The 18,627-nt window shown below is 34.4% G+C and overlaps 1 protein-coding gene across 1 annotated transcript in view; it reads left to right on the top strand.

Moving 5' to 3' along the window:
• GPM6A (glycoprotein M6A) overlaps nt 1-18,123 on the top strand; it is a gene marked incomplete at both ends in the record, with an annotated part of 112,582 nt that extends 94,459 nt beyond the window's left edge. Inside the window, 4 exons of the mRNA XM_084204527.1 lie at nt 9,170-9,323; nt 10,636-10,712; nt 12,007-12,072; nt 17,971-18,123. Coding sequence (XP_084060653.1) covers nt 9,170-9,323; nt 10,636-10,712; nt 12,007-12,072; nt 17,971-18,123 — 450 coding nt within the window. The remainder of the gene's footprint in view (nt 1-9,169; nt 9,324-10,635; nt 10,713-12,006; nt 12,073-17,970) is intronic.
• Between the last annotated feature and the right edge of the window lie 504 nt (nt 18,124-18,627).

Consider the following 18,627-nt stretch of genomic DNA (forward strand, 5'->3'; position numbering starts at 1 on the left):
TTTTAAGTTATGTCTTTTATGTTAAGCTCTTCAATCAACTATATACATTTAGTTGGATATATCCTGCTTGGCCCCTTTAGCTGGAATTTAGGTGAATAACATTTGCTATCTAAACACTGCTGGAGTTAGTAGATGAAAGAAAACATATTAGCAATTTTATAGGTTGTTGGAATTAATTTTATCTCTGGATACCAAACCAGTCTTGGAATTTCTTTAGAGAGCTGTGTTCCTTGTAGTTGTCTGCTTTTGATCTTAAAATAGGAAGAACAAGCCCTAGCAGCAGTCCTAAACTCAGTTGAATGGTTAAAAGAGTCATCTTTTATGTCACTCTCTCCCAACTGCATTGTTAATGTACATATGGCATCTTGAAAAGAAAGAATAAACCAAGTTATTTTTTCACTCTTTGTTATATTTTTAGAAATATTTTGCAATGAGCTCAGAAATTTTGTTATGTATATCTATGTGCTGAATCTACTTTTTTCTGTCTTGTTTCTGTAATCTGTCGAAGCCTTTCTGTTTTTTTTTATTCTATTGTTCCAGATTTTCTCACTCACGAATATTGCATGTATAAAATCATACTTTCATTTGATATTCCTTTTCTCCCATAACTTCCCATGTGTTGTATATGCAGCTCTTTTGTTGACTGTGGCATTCATTACATCCTTTAAAAGAGGGGTGTGCCAGACATTGTATTGTGCCTTGCCAGCACCTTCTCATCTTCCCTTGGTCTTGCTGCTCGCTGACAGCAACGTTGTTGTTGGTGGTGATAAACTGGATGTTTTTGTTTCCCATTGTGCTTTGTGTCTTGCACATGGATGACAGATTTTTTTTTTCCTTGGCATGTAAGCCCAGTCAGTAGGTATTTTTTGTTAATAAACTGCTGTCATACATTTCCAAAGTATGCTTGACTTCGGGAGCAGTTTCTCCATTGGCTTTAATTTTCTTTTATGGCTCATCATAAAATGCTCAAGATGATAGCTTTATTTCCCCTATGTTCAGATAATCCATCTCAGCTTTAACTTGAATGTTTCATCAGATGATGATAGTTTTCCTTGATTCTTGCTCTCATCTGGCTAACTTATTAACTGCATCTAGACATCTTACTCTTTTCACAGTTATTTAAGAAACCTTTGCATATTAGTGGAATTATCACAAATTCATTATTTTTATGGTGACAGAAAATTCACAGAATCCATATACCTTTGTTCTTCTTATGAACTGCATCTTCCTGTTGATGTCTTACGAATTCATAATTAGCTCTGTAAATATTTTTGGTCATTGCTTGCATGGGAAGGAGGGAATCTTTTAAATTTTTTTAAGGTCACAATAAAATCTTAAAAGACTCTGTTATTGACTTTGAATGCTTGGTAAGACAGGAATCAAACAAGGAAGGTCCCTACCCCTTCATTTTCACACAGGCTTCTCAAAGCCCATTAAGAATATACCAGAAAGAAAACACTTTTTTTTTTGACAGCCAGGTATTAACCTTGAGTGACACATTTGTTTAGGCTTATAACTATTATTTCTGCTTACTTATTTAAGCTTCACTGCCTTGTGTCCAACTAGAAACCATGGAAACTTTCTAAAAAAACGTTACATTGCAAATTTTGGAAATGTGAAAAATGCAAACAATCTGTATTGTTCAGTCCTTTCCCGGCTGAGTGTTACATCTTCATCTGTGTATAGAAAATTTGTCATCACTGAAAACCATTAGAGTATGATTTATAAAAATTTTATCAGCTCTTTGGTAGCACAACCTAGTAAATTTACTACTAGGACCAGCCTACATTGTCAGGGAAAAGGTAATGATGGAACTGATTTTTTTTTGTACTTAATGTCTTCAAATTGAATCATTTTGTGGCACGAACATAGGAAGGAGAGAGCATGAAAAAGGTTATTTAATGAAGATATCCATATTTTAAAAGCTACTAATCCATATTTTAAAAAGCCATTTTTAAAACCAAATTATTTATCTTCAATCCTATTTAAATACAAAGCAATATCTTAACTATATTCCCAGACAGTACTTCCTAGCTTTAGAAAAATACCACCAGAAAGAAAAACAAGAGGAGAAGGATAACTTTGTGAATGTGAAAATCAAGCATATGCATTTTGAGAAAAAGTAATTCCTGTTTGAAAAATTGTAAAAAAAATTACATAGGAAATTCTGCTTTTTTCAAGCAGCAGCAAAGATCCAATGCTTTCTACAGGGCTTCAGAAGCCTGTCAGACTACAATAATTATAGTCTTACCTGAAGGATATAAAACAAATAATGATAAATTTAGGCAACACAATGCTACAAACCCATCAACATTCCAAAGAAAATTCAGAAATAAAAAATAAAATACAATATTTGGTTTCTAAGGAAGCACCAAAGAGAAAAAATTATATCATCTTAAGGTAAAACTTTGTCTTGCATCAATACAAAGCCATCTTCTTCAAACTGATATTTCACCAATTTGTTTATCAAGCAATATTTAAAAAACTGAATCAATTTCTTAGAGAATAATTTCTCACATGACTGTGGAAATCTCCTCCTGCACTGCTACCAAAAAATCAACAGCATAAATCAGAAAGTAAGTAATTTTTTTTACATGCATCCAAATGGTTTCCAAAGCAATAGAAATGATGCATGGAATATTTTAACCTTGAAATACACATTTAGAAAAATATACGTGCAGATGAAAAACAGAAAGCAACAGTGAGAATTGATCCTAATTTTGACAAAATCAGTTTTTCTTCCATCTAAACTATCTGTAGAAGAAAAATGTTTTAAAAAGCCAAACCAGACTGTTCCAAAATATAATTTCAATTTTCTGGGATTTTGTATTTTTATGTGAACATATTTTAATAATCAAAGGAAATTCTAATTAGGTAGTATTCAGTAAATGAATGAATTTCAATTAGGCAAACCTGAGAAGTCTGTCCCTCTGTGGAGAGAAATTTGGACCAATATTGGCTTTTTTTTTGTTTCTCTCTTGAAGCAGTTGACTTGAATGCAAGCCAAGGAATGTCAACCACATGACAGTAATAGCACACCATGAAATCTATCCATGTTTCAACAAGACTTTTGGAGCTGTGCCTGGGAGTATAATGTGTTATAGGGAGAGGGAGAGGATGAACATGTTTTGTAGAGGCAATTATAAATGTCCAACAAGTGATTGTTAGCAATGGAAGTGATCTTATAGAAAAGACTTTGCATGTGTGTATTTTCTGTGGTTTTTTCGTGCATTTTTTAATAATATCAGAACAATAGTCTCTTCCAGAAGCATTGTATATAAAATGAGACAAGCTGAAATATTTTTCCTTCATTTTTTATTACTCTCCATGAATGAGGCATGAATTTGGAGATGCTAGTTAGTACAGAAATGAAAATATTAGAGACCATTTCTTTGTGAGCTACTCAACAGTTCTTCTTCAACATGTTTATGTCTAAAGACATCTGGTTTTGGTTTTTTTTTCATTTTATCATTTATTTACATTTAAATAAATAATAGCATTTTTGTTTTTAGACATTTTAAAATTAGAAGCTGAGGCTGTTTGAGCTTCTGCATTGTTAAAATGTTTTCCAGAGGAACTCAGCAAGTTCTCTACTCACTCTCCTTCATATTTGCATACGGGGAATTATACATGTAAAATGCTGTCACAAAAAAAATTCATTGGGAAGAGGTGGCAGTGTTTATGGAGAGAGCCTTCCTTAAAAATGAAAAAAAAAATTGCAGAAATCTTCTGGATTAAATCTGAACCTCTGCAAAGAAGAACTAAACTCCTGTGAGTAATAATACAGGTGATGAACAGGAGCAAATACCTAATCATTAAACTGCTCATAAAATTTTATTGATAAAGAGCCCTTATTGAGTCTGGACTGTTGATGTAAGGTGTAGTCAGAACCTTGCATTATAGAAAATTGAATACAAATAAACAACAGGCCTGAAGTGGGAACAAACGTGTAGTACTGTAAATCTGACTTCTTGTGACCTGGAGAACTGTGCACTCTATCAGTACTCTCCCAGTACAACTGCATCAAGAAATATTTCAGCATTTAAGAAAATATGTGTCACCTGCAATAAATAATTAAAAAAGAGTATGCAAATGCATTTATGCAGAATATGTGCAGGGTAAAGAGACAGTAGCAATAACTCAGAGGAATTTTTTCTGGGTAAAATGAACAAGATGAAGCAGAAGGCCTGAAAGGCAAAGGTTAGTTATGAATTTGCAGCTGGGCAAAGTGCTAAAACTAAATAAGTTTTTATTAGTATTGAAATTGAATATATGAAAGTGAATGAGACACCTGAGAGGACAATTCAGGAAGAAATTGAAAAGATCTTTCTGTTCATGCTTCTGTGTGGCCAAAAAATCCGACACAGAACCTTGTTCTGGAAAATGCACCCAAACCAGGGCTGCACTTTGCTGCAGAGGCCAGCTGCTCCCCAGCATTCCCATAAGATACAGCCAGGCTCACCCTGGGCTTATTCTGGGTGGTGTCCAGCCATGCCAGGGTTTCATGATGAAGCATGATAGGCTTTGAGCAGGATGGATGTACATGACCTCTGTAGGTATGGTTTTGATCTCTGGCAAAAGCTGTTTAAGAGGATTTCTGAAGCAGTGAAGAGGTTTGGAAGGAATCTCTTAGTTCATGTTGCTGAAAGTAAACATTCTTTGTGTGTGTGTCATAGGATTATAAATCTACATGTGATGCAAACACGGCAAGGTGCACATCTTTTTGCTAATCTCTGTGTTGAGAGCTCACTTCAGGGAGTTCATGCAAAATAAATATATGATGAGATTGAGAGAAAGTGTAAAAGTAAGTACTGAGTGGTTTGGAACAAAGATAAAATTACATGGCAACAAGAGCTTTCTGGAGTGAAGTTTTATTTGGGCACTTAATTTCTTGCTATGTTTCTTTATTATTTTTCTTGTTGTAAGCAGTAGTGTCCTCATAAAATGACATAAACGAGGTTTAATTTGTTTCCTTTTCACTCAATTTCTCTTTGTAGAAACTGTACCTTCTAGATAAGATTTCACTGTCTCTGTCCCTAGGGTCGCTGAAGCCATCATACAATGTTTCTTCAGGGGTACTAAATTATTTATAACAAAACTAAAGCAAGAAGAGTGTTTGAAATTTAATGAATGTGCTTTTCATGGGACAAGTACCCATAAATTAGGAAAGAAGGAGGGAAAAAAAACCCCAAACCAACCACTAAGTGAAATCTTGATCTTATTAAAATAGATAGGATTTGAGTAATATTTTAAGTGGAAAAAGGATTTCAACCAGCTATGACCACCAGGGAAGTTGTGCTCCACACAAACAATTTCAGAATATGCTCTGAAATACCTGCTTCCTGATATTGGTATGTTTTGACTTAGAAAATCATTCCAGAAGGTTGATGATTTGCCTGCTTTGATACATTAAAACTCAGAAAAGCCATTACAGGCACTGAAAAGCTTACAAAATCTGGCAAGAGCATTTTGCCAGCCACAGTGATGATACAAAAAAAACCCAAAGCACTAAAAAGGTTAAAGATTTCTTTGTTCAAATAATTATTCATTTCAGCTATTCTTTGCAAATGTGAGCTGAGTTTAAATTAGGGATATTTCTTCTTCATTATTTGGTAGATGAATTTCACTAGAAGTGAACACCACTTCTAGTTTGTTTTGAGTTTATGTGTTTGGCTTCTCAGAGTGAAAATCAAACTGATCAGAGAAAGTAATTCTCACTAGAAACACAATAGCTAGGATGCTAAAGGAGAAGCTGTGATACCACTTTAAGATGCTATACTGCTATTCCAGATATCTTCAGCTTGTCACATAGCAGAATGCTACTTCAAAGGAGAAAGATCCCTTTGAATCTCAGGAGATTGGCTTCTGAATTTAATTCCTGGAGAGAACAGGCTCCTTAAGCATTCCTTGTAAGTTCTCTTGAGCAAAGAGGGAAGGTTGTAATAGCAGAGAAAATTATCTAAAAAAAGACTTTATTCTTCCCTTTGCTTTTTTTAAAATCAAATAATTCATAATTCCATTCAATTATAAAAAGAATCTAGCACCTGCTACTGCTAGAAACTAATAATTTGTTGCACAAAGATAAACTTTTCTTACTGCTCTTACAGCAAAAAGTATATTACTGTCCAGGCCACATTTCTGTGGTTTGCTTCACTGATATCAGTGATAGCAGCTTCCAGGCATAATGCATAATTACCCCATGGTTTAACTTGAAGTTTTGTATTTTAGTAATTCTTACATAAAAAAAGTAAACTTCCATATTTTTTCTGTCTTCTTGATTCTCTTGGTGTTATGACATGAAATTAAATATGTCATTGGCCATTGGCTCTTCAGCTGAAAACAACAGACAGAGGAAAGCTGAAGTTCTTTCTTTTCTAAAATATGTTTTTAAAATTAAATCATAATTTGAGCAATTTTTCTGAGATATTCAACCAATCAGATTCATGTTTTTAAGGACAATCCATTCCATAACAAGCACACAGTTCTCTCTGAGAAGGCAGCTCCTGTGACTCACTGCAGCTATCATATGACAGATTTCTACTACCATTTTATGCCCAAGGCAGATTTTTTTTTAGAGGCTAATAAGCTCTGTTTTCTCCCTCTTTGCTATACTAGTGCTTTGTATTATCTCAGTTGAAATGTTTGAGTAGTCTTCTTTATCATTACCACAGATCAGAAAATAAATAGATATTAAAAAGAATTTGTCAAGCTCACAGTAAGGCCTATCTTTTCCATTTGGTACTAATCACAAAATAGGAAGATTCTCAAATCTATATGGAGCCCAGTCACAAAAACAGTTATTACATTTCAGTGATGTAACTAATTTAAAAGATTTAGTACTTCATTAAATTATATGGATGTGCTACCCTGAGACATGTACTAAATTCATTAAGTACTGTTTATTTCACAGATTCTAGAAGGACCACAAGTAGGACTTCAGACTTGCTTGTTTTTGTCAAGCTAAGAATATTGTCTAGAAGGGTGGTTTACTTTTAAAACACTTCTAGAAGAAATGAGAATTTAAAGTCTATACAAAGACAGTCTACTTTCTTATTTAGTATTCCTGCCTTAGAAAAATATGAGTGCAACTCTTTGGCTTGATAATAAATTAAGATGGGACATAGCAATGTAGTTGGGAATTCATATCCCTGAATCTACATTTCTATGTAATTTTCCAAGTAATTTGTGTGTGCCTGGGGTGGAGCCAGATATTTCTTCATTAACTTTAACACTGTAATACGGAAAGGAAAAAAAAAAAACCAGAAAAAGAACAATAACAGCAACAGAAAAAGGAGCATGTACAGAACAGTATTTACTTGTGTTAACTATTTGTTCTGCAATAGATGGGATAGAATTTCCCATATATAAAGCAACTGACTCATGGAAATGTCTAAAGCAGTATTCAAGGGTGTGTATTTATTTTGGACTTTGCTATCACTTTTTCTATTTTACCAGCTGGGTTTGTAGTAAGTTGGTTATTGGGAAAATTTCATAAGGAAAACAGCTGTTACCTGCGTGAATGCATTTTTAGAAATCTTTGTGTGTAAAATGGACCCATCAGCTTTTCTTTTAAACAAGTTGGATGTTGAGGAAAAAGTTTAAACAGTTTGTAACCCTCAAACTGGCATGGAGAACTAACTCAAAAAAAAAAGGATAGAAAGCTGATATCAAAAGTATTAAACAGCTTTTCAAACTACTACTACAAGTCTCATTTACCTAGAGACAATCAGGAAAATTAATCTGAAATAAATTTTAAACTGGATTAATTAAACTACGTTAAATCCCTATGTAAATGCACTTCCTCAGACTTAAAATTACTTTTATTTAATAATATTTGGAAGTGAGTTAAAGTAAATCAAATTAAGGTCTCTTTAGTATTGCTTAAGAACATCCATCCCATAACTTCAACACAATAAAGGTATCTCATTTAAATTCAGACCTTTTGTTGTTTTGGATTGCTTTTCCTGATCAGATCAATGTGGATAAGCCACTCTGCTACAATTTTTAGTACCATTTACAACCTTTTAGATTCTGACCTTATTTGATTTCCATAGCTAAAATCTATACATATATTAGTTTTTTTCCTGTATTACTTGAATTGAGAGATCTTGCATTAAAAAAACAAACCCAAAAACAAAAAAGAAAATATCATCCATTTTCCCCTTATTTACTCTTTAAGTTTAATTTTTGGCAGATATTTGATCAGCTTATTCAGCTTTCAAAAATATTTCTTATTTCTTATTCTCAGAGCCAATATTTTTCTGAGGTAAGCAGCTAGAAAAATGTTAGTGTGATATTAGTCTGATGAAATTTTTTTGTTTACAGTAATGTGTTTAGATTCCTCAGCATTTCTGAAGCCAACAAATACCAGGGCTATTTGGATTCAATATTTGGAAACTAATTTCCCCATTTTACCATGTAGCCTCTTCATATCCTTTCCACAGCATAAAATGAAAAGATGGTTTGTTATTAATAAGTGTATTTCCCAGTGGTGTCAGGCCAGCAAAGGAGCAGCAAGGTGGCATGTTTACGTATTTATAGGACATTTGCTTACTTTTTTTCTGAATGATGAATTTGCTGGTAGATCCCAAATATGTATGAATGCAATAACAGAATGGCAAAAATATAGTCTCATTGGTTCAATGCCAAAAGGATTTGCCAGTGAGACTTTGTGGCAGTATAGATAAAGGCTCATTTTTATTAAGAGCCCAATTTTAAAAACAAAAGAAGCAAAGCCTACAGTATTTAATTTTAATTTTTTACTCCATGATTGGCAGTGGAAGACACAAGGATAGGGCCTCTTGTCCTGACTATGGAGTAGTGGTGATGAGAGGGAGGGACAGATGTTTCACAGAGCACACATCTGTCTGTACCTCAGGTGCATTGCTTTGCATCCATCATTGGCACAAGAGTGAGAGGCACATGGAGTTAGCTTGCACTTCTGGAAACATAATTCTTGTTCCTCAGAAACATCATGTTAGTGCTCTGGCATCATTTTGACCTGATCATTAATGGATTATCCGACCAAAACCATAAATGAAATAAGGGCAGAAGCACACAAAGCAGTCACAGATGCATTTGTTACTTCTCTGTTGTTCCTTTTTTTCCAATGGTGAATCAGTTCAGTTCTGACTTACCACTGGTTTTGTTTTTCCTTTTTTTACTGCAGTTTATTATGCTGACATACATCTTTATGTTGGCCTGGCTTGGAGTTACAGCTTTCACTTCTCTGCCTGTTTACATGTACTTCAACCTGTGGACCATTTGCCGAAATGCCACTGTAGTGGATGGAGCCAATCTCTGCTTGGATCTTCGCCAGTATGGTATGTAAATCAAAAGCACTAAATGAAAAGTAAGATCTCACAAAAGAAAGCATTCCACTGCTTTGCTTCCATGTATTTGAAATGAACTGTTCAATGTTTCTGAAGCAATTGTTAAGTGTCTCTCCCTGCCCTTATACCCACTAGTCTAGACAGTGTATAAAAGATGAACTGCATTGTCCATCCTGACAAAAACAGAGACAACCTTGTCAATCTTCCCAGAGTAATGAAAATCTGGCATGGGGCTTTGGCTTAGTCTCTTCAGAAATTGCTGTAACTTGTCTAAAATGCTTAATTAGTCATCTATCTGGAGAATGACTTTTAATTGTGTGGTAGGACAGTGACTTGGGGATGTGATATCCTGGGGTATCAGCTGTTTCTGCAGAGGTGAACTGGGGCACAATATTAGTTGCTTTCAAAAACCTTGATGAGGACAAATAATACTGAAGTAACGTTCTAAGACAGTGGTGGAAAGAGAGATAGAGAGAGAGTGGAGCTAAAGCTTGAATACTGGAGGGTTAGAATAATGTGGGGATGTGCACCTATGTGTGGTGTGAGAGAATGTGAAATTTGGGTAGAAAGGAATTTGTGATCTTAAAATATCTGAGAATGAGGGTAGAGAAGGTTTGTGAACATTTGAAGTGTATAAACTGGTTGCAAATAATTTCTGGTTCTTTAACTGTTGTGCTGATCAAAATTGGGAATAAAGATATTTTCAAAAATGGCAGAACAATTGTTACCTACATGTTTCTTACTAGGGCTTTTACTAAATAGATAATGTGTTTCGTGCTGGCTGAAATAGAATAGAATCCTAGAATGGTTTTAGTTGAAAGGCAGCTTAAAGACAAGTTCCAGCCTCTTGCCATGGGGCAGGGAGACATTCCTCTAGATCAGGTTGCTCAGGACCCCATCCCACCTGTCCTTCAACACTTCCAGGGATGCAATGTCACCATTTCTCAGGGAAACATGTTCCCTCACAATAAGGAATTTCTTCCATAGATCCAACCTAAACTTATCCTCTTTCAGTTCAAGCCATTACCCCTTGTTCTACTGCACCTGCCCTTGTATGAAGTCCCTCTCCAGCTCTCTTGACACACCCTTTTATTTCCTGGAAGGCTGCTATAAGGTCTCTCCAAAACCTTCTCTTCTCCAGGCCCCGCAATCCCAGCTGGTCTTCACAGGAGAGTTGCTCCAGACTCCTGATTGTCAACAAACCCCAGATATCATTGCTAAAATAAGTTCTTAGTTTTTCCATATAAAGGAAGTTGATCTGTACCAGGAATTCCAAATAAAGTGAATATTTATTCTTCTCCAGGTATTGTAACTATTGGAGAGGAAAAGAAGGTTTGCACCTCATCAGAAAGTTTCATCAAGATGTGTGACTCTAACGAGGTAAATAAATATCAGCATTTTTGGCAAATCCATAATATATGTTGTAGCACAAGGTAGCTGATATATGTTTTCTTACTGTCAATGGTCTAATTCTAGCTATGGTGATGAATTCAATCACAGTGAAAAATACAGTCAAGCAAGTAGTTTCCCTAGTCTTTTACCAAATTGAGTCAGTGCAATTTCTCCAACCATTTGTTTTCTAAATATGCTTATGGTTTGTTTGTTTGGGTTTTTAAAGGACTCCAGTACCTTGTTCTTTGTTACAGAGATGTTTTTGAAAGCCAGTGCCTCTGCTGCACAATGAATAGGTCCATATAATGAATCACTGATTAAAGTGATTTTACTCTCCTGTTGTGACAGGAGAGTATAGATTGCAAATGGCTTTGGCCAAACCCTGTTGATTATTAAGATAGAAGCTCTTAGTACATTTTTCTTTGTAGCTTTTCTCTTGGACAAATGCCACCTGTTTCAGTGCAGTTGAGGGTTCTGGTTTTGTTTTTAAATGATTAAGGATGAAGACAGAACAAACAAAATCACATCTGCCTAAAACAGAGAGGCTAAAGTGTTCATCCCTCCAAAGCCAGAAAGTTCAAGGGTTTTACTGGGTCTTACTGTGGTTGAATCAATCTTAGAGGGAAGGTATACAATCCTCCCTTACACCAAAACCATCTCCCAAAATCAGTTCTTGTGGTGAAGTTGACTCTCTGTGGCTGCTGCATAAACCAGGTCACTGACATTAAAAGCAAATGTAATCTGTTGGTTTGGGGTGAGGTAAAGATGATGTTTAATTTGAATTATGTAAGTAACCTAATTTATATTATATCATTATGAACAAATTTTGAAGTGGATCAATGTATGAGGATGGAAAGATACAGTTAATGAAGGGAAAATGGGATTTCTTAGGTTATCTCTGCCACTGGAGAAGCCACCACAAACATAATTCTGGTAAGCTAGAATTGTAGTACTGTAGAATAATAAAAAAAGCCAAACAAAGCCCTCAAAATGCGCTAGAGTGTTTATTTTAAATAAATAATTTTCTTCATATTTTATTATGTAAATGCTGTATATTTAAATAGAGTTATGCTTTTTTCCTGACATGAGCATTGTAACAAAACAAGCACAAGCACAATGACATGTAGTGATATCAGTCTCTTGGAAAAATATTCCAATTCCTTACTTTTGTGGAAGGGTGGCGCCAGGAAGGTAATTATTTGTTCTATGTTAGTCTGATTTTTTGTTCATTTACTGTTTGCTGTACAACCATGGAAGTCCTTTTCTTTGCTTCCCTTTGCAGCTAAACATGACATTCCACTTGTTCATTGTGGCACTTGCTGGAGCTGGAGCAGCAGTCATTGCTATGGTAAGCTACCACACCCCTCTCTAGCTCATCTGAATTGCTGATACCTTCTGGTTCTGACTTAGGATCAGCTGTTCAATTCCCATACTATCACTCAAAGTTATTATTAAAATATAGTTCTGTAATTCAATACTCTCCCTTTTTTCCTTCTTTTTTTTTAATATATTGGTGGATTCCCTTTGAAGTAGAGTATCATGATTACTTTTTTTAATTGATAAAACACCTTTAAGTACATGCTAAGAATTTTCACCGTCCTCTTGCTGTATTCAGACAAGGGTCTGAATTCACATGTCTATTTTGTAACCATAGTATTATACTTTTATGATCCCTGCCTTTCTGGGTATTCATAGGCTTGCCACGCTGCTATTTTAGGAGCAGAAGCTTTTTGTCAGTTCTGTGAATATATATGAATGTGTTGATTTTTCTGTCAGGACTAATTTTTCTGCTCCTTTATAATGAAGATCACTTTAAATTTTGACATTTTGTCAATGAGAAGGTTCCACTGAGAAAAAACCTTGTGAGCTAGTGCCCTGCTCTTCTGTCTTTTGTCTGCTGCATTTGCTTAAGCATAAAGATATTTTTAGACTCACAATTCTCTGCTGGTGTAGGTTTGCATTATGCATGCTGGAATGGGAAATTAAAAGTGACTGTTACTTTGTTCTGATGCTTTCATAAGTGTTAGTGGTGGTGATTCCTATATGCTGCTTATACTAGTAATTTTTTATGGATCATAAGTCCATGATTTGTTTTTTTATTCTTATAATTACATTTATAAAAAAGTACATTCAGAAAAATATTCAATGAAGCTAGTACTTCTCTTACATCAATGGTTTTTGTTATCTGACATTTTTTCATTATTACATGACACCCTGCAAACAGCAAAGATAGCTAAATGAAAAATATATATTTTCAGTGTAGTTTTTTGTTTCAAAGCCACAAATAATAAGTGTAATAGCAGAATAAAATTCATAATAATGATTCAATTGTTTTTTCAAACTGAAATTTTTCTGCTTCTAGTTCCAAAAGTGGTGACCATATAGCAATTATGATAATATACCGTTATCATTAGGAAATTAAATCTAAGAGATAATTAGTTTTCCACTGTGTGATTATTTTGAAGTATATTCAGTAGATATCATAAAATGCTATTTTGTTCAGATGAAAATTCTGCATTTCAAAAAAAAGGTTTGAATTCAAATAGCCACCAAAAGATATTCAATGAAAAATAACACATCTTCAGTGAAAGCAAATTAAGTAAATACATTGTACCACGTAGTTTAAATACATAATTTCAAAGAAGGTTTTAAAAAGTCCCTTCAAAGCTCAGCATATCAAAGATAACATAGCTGCATTACACTAGGCACAAATACCCTTTGAATTCACTTTGATGGTGAACATTTATTCACGTATTTCTGAAGGATTATCCAATTCCAAGCGTGCTTTCTGTTGAATTCTATAATGCACAGAGCACACATGATAACACTGTTCCAACAAAAATGTAAATTAATATTCTAAGTGCTAGTAAATTTCACACTGTCCTAGTGCTGGTAGATGTATGTTTCATTAAATGTTTGCAACTGTTTTTTTCAAGTTTCTAACTATACTGTTTGTTTTTAACCTACCATTCTATTCTGTTAGATACCTAAAGACTAGCAGATTCCACTCTCTGATAGTGTAATTTCTAAAACCACCATACCAGACCACATCTGTAGGCTGACATCAACTTCACACTTGCCACAGTACCCCAAACACAAAGGAAATGAGGGAAAAGACAGAATATTGTGGTTGGACATGCAGACATTACAAGGTTCTCCTTTAAGGAAAGTTTACTTTCCCAAGGTAAAATTTATTTAAAGGAGAAAAAATTAATTTGTGCTCCTAACTATCTCATACAGGAAGATAAAGTTATCTTTTTTTCCAGATTTTACACTCAAATTAGTGGACAGAGGTAATGCATCAGCAGTGAGAAACAGTGTGCAGAAGTCATTTCAGTCATTGGAGAACCAGTGCCCTTCACTACATGTGCTGCTTCAAGAATAATCATAAATATGAAAGGATGACATTTTTCTTTGTGTATATCCAGAACATGTTTGTGAAATTAAACAGGAAAATTAGATTGAAATACCAGCCTTTTACAAAAGAAAAAGCTAATTAATATAATCCACTCTTAAAACATTTCCTGCAAACAATTACTTTAAACCATCTGCCTAAAGTGCTAAGTATATTGTATTTATGACCAGCCAGTAGCAGTAGTAAAACATCAGTGCTGAATGACAGAATTTGTAAAATCTGCTTCCTGAAATGACATTTCAAGTTATGACTTGAATATACTCCACTATATCCTCACTTCTGGATTTGCAAACAATTGCAAGGGCCAGACTATTTAATTTCTGAAGATTTCTTAAACTCTTTAATGTCAATTTGATTCTACAAAATTCACAAAAGAATCAGCTTATTCATAAATACTAAATCCATCTGTCCCCAGGATACTTTTAATAAAACTGGTTTTTTTAAAGATATTTTTTAAAAAGTAGTCATTTATTGCAAAATCACCAAAAAAACTTGTTAAAACTTGAAAAACCATGTGATCGCAAATCACAATTTCCCTATATCTCTTGGTTTCAGATTTGCTTATGAATGTTAGAATTTTTTCCCAATTCACTAGATACCTCTTTAGTCTGCAAAGGAGAATGCTGGTTTTATACCTCATATATTTTGCAGTGTATGTTAGGGAAAGTTTCATTTTGCAGCAAAGAACACTGTCAAAGAGTTTATTTTGAAAATTTATCATTCTTATGTCAATGCAAGGTGGGGAAAAAAGAACCAAAACCTGATAGAATAATTCATGCTGTAAATGCTTTTTGAGAGTGTTTATCAACAAACAAAAAAATTGCCAGGCTTTTGAATCATATTTAATTTGTACCATATATGATTCTGAGCAGTACTGCTCTTTCTTATGTCAGAATAGATAACAAAGGCATATGGAATAGATAATTATTTACAAATTTTATACGTTCATACTTATAAATTTTACTGTTGTCAGTGTTGTGTTGGATAGAAACAGAAGACTTGAAGTGGTTTAAGCATTCAACAGTTGATTGTAAAGCCAGTATACATTCCACCTGTTATGTTTCCCCAGAAACATTGTGGAAAAACTTAATTATGAGATGCAAAATTTCCTTTCCCAAAAGTTACCACATGACCTGGTAACTCTTTTGCCTTAACTTCCACAGAAATTATGTCCTGTAAGGTGGAGATGCAATCAGGTCTCCTGAAATAGGAACAAGGGAAATGTAAAGTGGTCTATTCTTCTCCCCAGTATGATTGTGCACTTCTTCAGGTTGTGAGATGCATGTAAAGGAAAGAATTAAAGTTATTTAAACTTGGGTCCTGGGGAAGTAGTGACATACCCTGCATGGAAAAATAAAACAAAAAAATAAAAACCCCAAATAGCCAAGTCCACAATTTCTAAACACTGAAACATGCTTTCACCTTATGAAGAAATCTAAGCAGGAATAGGTATGGAAAGACCCTGCACTGCCTTGCATATGTCTGTAATTGAACCCTCCTGAGGCAGACTGTGGAAGCTGCCTGGCTTCAATTCAAATAAGCCTTGACGAGGGCCTCACTGGCTTCAGGCTATTCAGGTATGGAATTGTGAAATGCAATTAGACAGCCACTTAGAAATGACCTCCTCAGTGTGGCAGTGTTATCTAGGAACTCGGTGTTTAAAAAAAAAACAAGGGTGGTGGTACTGTTCAATGTATATGTCATTATAAACATGGATATATATTTGAGATTATATCAGTTAAAGCAGGTGTTTCCTGGCAAGTCTTCCTGCTTACATTGAATATGAACTCCAAGAGTTTTCAACAGTTATTACAGTAGTTTGATTCAGTATCTTCATAAGGGAGGGATGGGCAAAGAGTGAGTGTTTAATGAAGGTCAGACTGTTACCAATATGCCTTTAAAGTATTTTTTAATGAAGAAAAACGCTGAGTGAAATTGCAAGTTTAAATATTAAGTTTAAATTTTTATTTTACTGGGCCTTTACTAGTTTTTGAGGGTAAGAAAAAGTCCCTACATCATTCCATTTTCATCACAGATTCTTCAGTTGCAAGGATTTCTGGCAAATATGTTTTAAAAGGTCATGAAGATGTGAGTACACTGCTCAGATAGTCCTCACTTTCAGGATTCTCATGTTTGCAATCTGAGGCTCAGACTGTGTTTTTAACTGAAATTTCAGACTCAAGGAACCAGTATTCATATTTTCATTGGGTGCAAATTGCAATTGAGATGACAAAATTTTTAGGATTCCTAGCCTATTTATTTTGATTTTTCTCAACAGTTTTACTGTGGAGAATTTAAGGCATTTTATTCAGTACAATGGGGATCCAGGATTAGGGTCTCCCATTTGATCTAGAGATGCCTGATCCAGAAACTATCCATGGTGAAAGCTTTTGGAAGAGCTGAGTTAGGACAGAAGGTGTTTCTTTTTCTTGTGTATACTAAATTCTGACTAGAGAGCCTTCCAGAGTGGCACACAACATGCTGCCATCTCCAACATCTCCATTTATGGATTGCTTTGCTAGTGTTGTTCTCTAGATATCAAAAAGGTTCTAAAGATATGTAGAAATACTACTCTCTAGTTTTTTCCCCCAGAGGACAGATTCTCTGAACAACTTCTTTCTATTTTATGTCTCCTCAGGTCAGGTAGTATTCCTCAAATAAGGATTAATTGGAAACTTGACATAAAACATTAGGATAAAAAGGGTAGCAAAAATATCTGGTCTTTTTAAGGGCTTCAGAATGCTTTCCTTGATCTTAATTATCCAGATTAAGAAATGTACTTTTGCCTGCACTAATCAGCAACAATTGCCAACAATCAATTGAAAAAAAAGTCCAAATATCCCAAAAGAAAAATACAAACATATTAGAGTGGATCTGTTCATTTAATATGAATCTAAGATACTCATATGTACAATAGTACAACAGGAAAAGGAGAATTTGCATAATCTCAAGGTGTTTTTTAATTATTTCTTGTATTATTATTCCATTTTCCATTAACTGAATCCCAGTATAATTTCCTGATTTCTTAGAGAGGGGTGAAATATTTTGGGTCTCACAAAATTGTCCGTTGCTTCTGAGGAAGATTAACATAAATTAAAGAGGTGCTCTCATCAGAAAGTGTCTGAAAGCCGGCAAGGGAAGGAATTAATGTCCAGAGTCCCAGCATAAACTAGTTCAATATCCTTGTGGAACTCTTTTATTTTCTGACTAAATACAGAGCAAACAGAGCATCCAAAGTTTTTTTACTAAATTTTGTCATATTTTGCCTAACTGAACTTATTTTTCAGTTATTGACAATTTTCCCCCAGACTGGTGAGTTAAATACAAAGTTAGAATTGTAGCTGAAAGTAAGTCATGGCTAATGGAAAGAAAATGCTAACTTTAACAAAAATTAAGAAGCAAAACTTTCTGTTATTGTATTAGATATGCAATCATAAGATGTGTCTATGGCCTATTTTGATCTTGAGAACTACTTTAACAAAAACTTCTTTAGTGGGGAAAAGCGTACAATAAATACACAACCAGAAGGCATTTTTACATGTACCTTTGCAAACTGACTGAAAAATAATGCAGGGATGATTTGGAATTTGGATTTTTCAGGTCTTAGGGGTTTTTTTTTTCTTACATCTATTGCTTCCAACTGCTAGTTATAGTAACAGTAACAGTAATCTGAAGGTTAATGAAGCCTGAATTTGCCATCATGTTTCTAAAGTACTTCTTGACACAAGAATGCCTAGCTCCTGCTGATGAGAACCTACAGCCTCCAAGTTTACACATGCTCTGCTCTGACCACCTCTATTGTTTCTTAACGCTGTGTTACCTCTCTTACAGGTTCATTATCTCATGGTCTTGTCTGCCAACTGGGCCTATGTGAAAGATGCTTGCAGAATGCAAAAATATGAGGATATTAAGTCAAAGGAGGAACAAGAGCTGCATGATATTCATTCTACTCGCTCTAAAGAGCGGCTCAATGCTTATACATAAGAGAAACCTTGTCTTACTTCCTAACATGTGAATGCTTTGTTGTTTAACTAAAGGCCATCCTACCATTTTAAAAACAATTGAAAGTGCTTCTCACAAAAGATAGTTTGGGTGACTTACATATCACCTACATACAATTCTTGGTTGTCTAGCACTTGGTTTCTTAATTAGTTCTTACTTTGTGTGATCATTCTATACCACAAAGCTCCTAAATAGCCTTTCCTGAATCCCTTTAGGCTAATTAGTTCTGATAGGTCAAGGATACTAAACTATTGTCAAATACAGCTATGTGTTTGATTTTTTTAATCACTTTGTATGTGTTATGCATAACACCTTTTGCATTGTTTCTTATATGTTTTTGAAAAAAAAGTAGCTTTTTATACTTTTTAGTTTTGAGTTCAGTAACTACTTTAACTACAGGTATACTTCAAAGGGACCATTGTACATGATGTACAATATATAAAGAAAACATTCTGATGACTTTCCTTTATATATGGAAAACCTGCC

The sequence above is a fragment of the Fringilla coelebs genome (assembly GCF_963513975.1).
Source record: "Fringilla coelebs genome assembly, chromosome: 4".
NCBI lineage: Eukaryota > Metazoa > Chordata > Aves > Passeriformes > Fringillidae > Fringilla > Fringilla coelebs.